The following is a 6,240-nucleotide window of genomic DNA, read 5'->3' as shown; positions in this document are numbered from 1 at the left end:
CGTTTGAAGCACAAACTTCACTTCTGGGTCTCTGCCTGGGAGTGACAGGGCCGTGTCAAGTGACATCAAACCCCCCCCTTCTCCCTGCTGCTCCAGTTTGCACTGGAAGGGGATGGGGAGGACCGGCAGGGGTTTGCCTGTCAACAGGAGGCAAATGGCACCCCTAGCTACAATGCTCATGGTATAGTCATTTTAGCACTAGTTCCCGTGCAAGACCTACAGTCCAGTTTCTGCCATAACTTTCGTACCTCCAGAGAGACTGCACCCCTAGCTACAATGCTCATGGTATAATTTTAGCAATACTTCCCGTGCAAGACCTACAGTCCAGTTTTTGCCATAACTTTCGTACCTCCAGAGAGACAAACGATGCCTTCTCTATGAACAGAGGGCATTCTGCTCCTTCCAAGGGTTAGAATTCTACAAACGTCATGCCCGGTAGGTGACACTGCCTTTGACCGAGAAACCTGGGCCCCGATCCCCGCTCAGCCATCACAGGAGGGCTTTATACCAGGTGGCGGGCAGCTGATGTTTGAGGAGTCCCTAGGAGAGGCGGGGCAGGGATGGGGCTAGACAAGGCTTCAGTCCCGGGGGCAGTTAGTTGCCTCAGTGTCCTCTTCCCCACACACCACACACAGCTGCCGCACTCTCTCCCTCCCCGTCTGACCTACCTCGCAAGTTGGCTGAAGGGATAAAAGAACCACCTGGTGCCATCTGGAGTGCTTTGGAGAAGAACAGGCCTCAAACGCGACACGTAAGTAAACACATAAGAACGTGTTTGCCTTCCAAGCGCTCACCTTTTCACTCCTAAAATTTTGTAGTAGTCTCTCTTCTGGGATTGCTTCAGCATCCTCCGGGCTCTCTCCAGGCCTTCCAGGATCTCTTGATCGTTGTCACTGTGCTCCTTTGCCGCTTCAAAGTCCCGAATAGCTATCCAGAACACATAATTAAGGTACCTTTAATTATTCTGCAACGAGTTATCTTCTGAAGAGGGCTGAGGCTCAAATTTTTACTGACGCCAAGTACATTATTATGTGATTTATTTGAACATACGGACACAAGGAGAGCCACCTTTTCAGTGAGACGGCTGGTCCAGGACACTCTCCTCAGACTAGCTGAGGCCCTCCCTGGTTTCAGGCAGAGACCTGAATTTCCCAGCCCCCTCATCTGCAGTCGGAACTTTGAAGATGTCAAGGACTGAGCTTAAGGCCCTCTGACACAAAGCATGAATTCTAAGCTGCGCACTCTCCCCAAGAACCAAAGCCAAGCCTTTTATTAGATCTGAGGCAGCTCAACAAGGAGTATTACCGAAGACTGCTGCCCGCCGGTAGTAGGAGACCTCCCTGCCCCACTGCCACTGCCTGCCGCCGGCACCCTAACTGCTCAGCTGGGTGGTGGGAGAAAAACAGTGAGCAAAATACAGGGTGCACAGTAAGAATCCCTGGAATAATGGTGCCAACTTCTGGTGAGACCCTGTCATGATCTGGCCTGTGCCACCAGAGGCCTACTAGGCCCAGGGAGCCTGGCTAGCAGTAGGTGAGGCTGGGACTACAACTCCCAGAAGCCCCTGGGAGGTTTTGGAGCCAAAATGGACCAATAGGGAAGAAGAGGGCCGGGGAACAAAAGGGCTGGTGCCAGAGCAGAAGCTGTTCTTTCTTCCAGCGGGCAGAGCCAGAAGGAAGGCTGCTGCAAGGAAGAAACCCTCATCCATGGAAGGGTGAGTAGTCTAGTGTCACTTGGAATAGTGATCTAGGGACAGTATATATTTAGACGCGTTAGGGCATTTGATTTCTTTTCTTTTCACCCACTTACTGTTATTGTTCTGCACCTTGTTGTCTGACCTCCTATAAAATAAACCTTTTCCTTGTTTCACTCTGCCTGGTCCTCACACCTATTATTCGGCCAAAAGGGAGGTCTGAAGGTCTTGGGAGGGAGCTCTGAGCCTTCTCACGGGAACCTAAATCCAGTGGTGGTAGCGTCAGGTGACACCCCACCTGAGCCGTGACTAGGGTTGCCAAGTCACCCGGAAGTGACACAGCCGCGTCGAGGGCAGGACCACGGTCATCAGAAGGAAAAACATAGAGTTTTCCCTCGGATGACCGCGGCCCCGGCGCGCCCGACATGGCTGCGTCACTTCCGGGTGACGTGCTGACGCCGGGCACGTCATGTGCTTTGGGGGTGGGGTTCCCCCCTGGGGTCCGATCCGTCGGCGGCAGGTAATGAGCCTCTGGGGCGGGGTTTTCCCCGCCCCCTGGAGGGACTTGGCAAGCCTAGCTTTGACAGACCCGGAAGTGATATCATCACCTGGGGTGACACTCTAGCATTCACCCAAAACTCTATGGTTAAACCCTCCAGAATGACATCAGTTCCCCAGGTCGCCCCCTTCCACTTGCCGCTTCGCTACCTAAGGCCATTATATAACACGTTCCTTTTCCATAAAGATAAGAATTTCAGAAACTCAAGTCATCTTGCAGCTATCTTGCACTAAAGCAGAGTTTCTTTAAAACAAACATACAAAATGGATTTCCATAATTGCATTGCTGCTCTAAGCCTAGAAACGGAATGCTTAAGCTCCAACTGCCGTGTCCTTTGCCCAGGACTGCTTTGCATTCCCTACGTAATGAGTCTTTTCTGGTTTCTCTGTTTCTAATCTTGGAACGTCTCATTACGGATCTAAGGCTTCGAGCTTCCCTAAGTAAGACAAAGTATTTGCATCAGATTATCTTCCAGCAGCTGTTCCCTCTCAGTAGACATTACATTCATCTTTTTGTTGTTTCTGGGCAAGCCGGCAGGAGATGGTGACCAATTTATATCACTTAGACACTTGGGGGCTGCCAGCAATTCTTTTCTGAAGATTTTAAGAAAAGAAATATTTCTGATGCCCCGGTGATTTAAGCGTCCATCCACCAACAAAGTGCAAACATCACTTCTCTTTCATCCTCACTAGCTGGCCTGCTGTGACGTGCTACGAAAGTGCCTCGCCTGCCACAGACATATTTTTTTTAACACTTTGGCCATTCAGCTTGGAAAGCCAGCAGGAAATGGCTGTCCGTGCCCATAATAAACACTCCACGGCTATATCTGAATTGGAAAGTGAAACTTCTGGGACCTTTCCATCACACCGCTTTATTGCCCCAGTAACATTAAGCACCAGACAACCTCATCTATTCCATCTAGGGAACCCATTATAAGGCCTCGTAATGAATGCCTACCGCAAGATAGCCTTTCCCGTTTATTGCCACTGGCAACCGCAATACACCCCTGCTAGTGGGGAGAGGACACCGCCACGCTGTTAAAAATAATACAATTCATATACTCGTCCCTGCTGCAAAGCATAAAAGGCAGCCACTCACATGTCCGGGTTTCCCTGAATGCAGCTTTACATTCAGCACAGACTGGTCAGAGACAAACACAAGGTTCCCAGCCCTGGGTCTGCACCTTTGGCGTGGGGGGGGCTTCCACTAACAGCTGGCCATCAGCAGGAGAGGCGGGGCAGGGACCGAGGGAATGGCACCATGCCAATGGTGTGGTTGTCCTTTCCGGCGAATACTAGAAACTCTAGTTTCCTCCAAAGTCCTAGAACATTGCATCGATGTCACACCAGTGACATGACGTCCCTTCTGTGTGTTTGCTAGACATGACACATTACTGGCACGCCCCCATTTTTTAAAAAAACTGTTTACCTCCCACGCTGGTGGGCAACAGAAGGGAGAAATGGTATCCTTACCCACAGGCCAGGGTGATGATGGCCATTTGCAGGGGAGCAGTGCTGGAAAGAGAGCGGATGCTTACCGCTTCCCTCACCTGCAGCTTTGTTTCTGCAACCACATGAACACCCACAATGTCGCCTTCTACCCTTGGTCCATCGAGGTCCGTATTGTGTACGCAGACTGGCAGTGGCTCTCCAGGGTCTCAAGCAGAGGTTCTGCCAGCCAGCCAGCCCATCTACCACTGAGCCACAGCCCCTCCCCCCGTGTCATCCAGGTTGGACTTCAGGACACAAGTTCAGGGCCTCAGATGGGGCAGGAGTGTGTGTGTGGGGGGGAGCAGGCTGTATTTTTGCATCTGAAGTATGTATAACCGCTGTTATGTCCGCTGACCGCCACCAGGGGCCAGCGAATACCCCCGAGCTTGACTCTCTAGGAACAATGGGGACTAGGCTGCTAGTCTCTCCACTGGGGAACCAATAGGGCCGGGGCGGGAGATTTAAACCCACCAACGGGACCTAGGGGAGTGCCCCCAGGTGTGTATATAGTTGGCCAGCTGGCCGTTAGTCTTTGTCTTTGTTGTGTACCAGTAAACCATGCTGATCACTACATCAGTCTCAGTGGTTTCTACATGCGTCTAACCCACTACACTTCAACCACCTAAAGGGACGATCCCTATCAACACCTTCCAGTCAGGCAGCTAAAATTTCCTAAACCGCCTCACAGCTCCCCACTCAAACAAAGTGTTCCCTTCTCTTCCCCCTCCTCTGCCTGCCAGAAGTGAGAACGGGAGTGGGGATCCCGTGGTTGTTGCTGATGGTCTAATTTTTGTGCACTTAGCCAAGTAACGAGCGCCTTGGATGTCCACCCACAAACACAGCCTTGCTTGATTCTCTCTCTCCTGCCCATTCGCCTTTGTGTACTGCAGTGCTGCCTCTGGGGCATGATTAAATGGATCAGGTACATTGAGACAGACAGAAGGGGCGGATAACAACATACAGATATACAGATCTGCCCTTTACTGAGCCCAGACCATCTGAATTCACCTAGCAGAGTGTTGTCATTTCTCAAGCTATGTAAAACAGAATTGTTCGGGCCAACACTTTCTTAATGGTGGTAGGGCTGTACTACAATAAAATGGTTCAGGAAGGCACTCCATAAAGTGTCTGAATTCACCTAGCAGAGTGTTGTCGTTTCTCAAGCTATGTAAAACAAAATTGTTCAGGCCGACATTTTCTTAATGGTGGTAGGGCTATACTACAATAGAATGGTTCAGGAAGGCACTCCATAAAGTGAAAGGGACTGTGCACTATATCACTGTGTATACGATCTATCATTTCTTTGCTATTGTGTACTATCCTGCTCTCATACCACTGTTTTCTACTGATGTAATACCATTCTTCTGCATTGCTTAACGTACATCTAATACTCTATGCTTTGCTTCAGGTTTTTGTAATCTTAAGTCTTTGTGCATTGATTGCATTGACTTTCACCATGTAATCCACCTCGAATCTCAGTAAGATGGACTAGAAGTGTCGTAAATAAATAAATAAATGACGGATCTTTCTCAGGAACTTTTTAACTAGTCCATTAATGTGAATTGAGCTTGGAACTTTCCAAAGGCCATTTTAGGCATTACGTTTTAGGTATACCCATATCATCATCATGTGAATGGAAACAAGTACATTTTTCAAAAATATGGATTATACAGGTACAACCTCTCAGGGAGCCAGGACTGGCTAACAGAACCCTATTGGGTTTACATACTGGCAAACACACGTTTGGCTGGGTGAACTGTGTGTCTAATGGCTCTGACATTACATTCACTGCTGCACCCTCTCAAATACGATTAATGCCTACGGGGATAATTGTGATTAGCTTCGGACAACTCTCGCAAGTTTTCGTAACAGGTGAATAAACCAGGATAAAATCTCACATTAAATGCTCACTGTGGTCTCTTGAGTAAAAATGTCTGAACGAACCCTTCAGGTCTTATCAAAGAAAAACACATGCTGGTGGTCTGCCTTTAAGTCTTCTCTGGATCATGACCTTAACTTGAGCATTTCTGTCTACCTTCTGAACTCTGTGCCTCTTTGCCAAAAGCTTTAGAGCCAATGTTCCCTCTAATTTTTATCCCCTACTGAGTGGAGCAGTTCACATCATGAGCAGAATATCACTGCTGTGATCTTAAAATGAGCCAAACAATAGAGACCCCAAAGCATATGTGATATACAGAAATACAAACTGCAAAGGTAGACCATAAAAAAATTCACAAATTTCACAAGTTACCAGTACACATCAGTCTATTGCAACATAATTACAGTAAGTCAATTGATAAAGTAGAATTGGTGGTCACAATCAGGGGTCATTTCCTGCAGGAGCACACAGGAGCGGAGCTCCCGCAGTAAAGAGCCCAGGGGGCGGGCACATGCAACAAGCCCCGCCCCCTGCTCCTTCTCTCCCTCTTTCCTTCTATTTCTTTCCTTCTTTTTCTTTTCCTCCTTCTTTCCTTCCTTCTTTCCGTCTCTCCCTCTTT

The 6,240-nt window shown here is 48.8% G+C and overlaps 1 protein-coding gene across 1 annotated transcript in view; it reads right to left on the bottom strand.

The window, feature by feature from the left end:
• Positions 1–6,240, bottom strand: part of DNAJC3 (DnaJ heat shock protein family (Hsp40) member C3) — a 65,149-nt gene that overhangs the window by 5,793 nt on the left and 53,116 nt on the right. Inside the window, exon 10 of the mRNA XM_015417132.1 lies at positions 796–927. Within this exon, the coding sequence (XP_015272618.1) occupies positions 796–927 (132 nt within the window). The remainder of the gene's footprint in view (positions 1–795; positions 928–6,240) is intronic.

This window comes from Gekko japonicus, unplaced genomic scaffold, assembly GCF_001447785.1.
Source record: "Gekko japonicus isolate JY-2015 unplaced genomic scaffold, Gekko_japonicus_V1.1 scaffold927, whole genome shotgun sequence".
NCBI lineage: Eukaryota > Metazoa > Chordata > Lepidosauria > Squamata > Gekkonidae > Gekko > Gekko japonicus.
The sequence above is the reverse complement of the archived record's forward strand: the minus strand, read 5'-3'. Positions and strand labels throughout refer to the sequence as shown.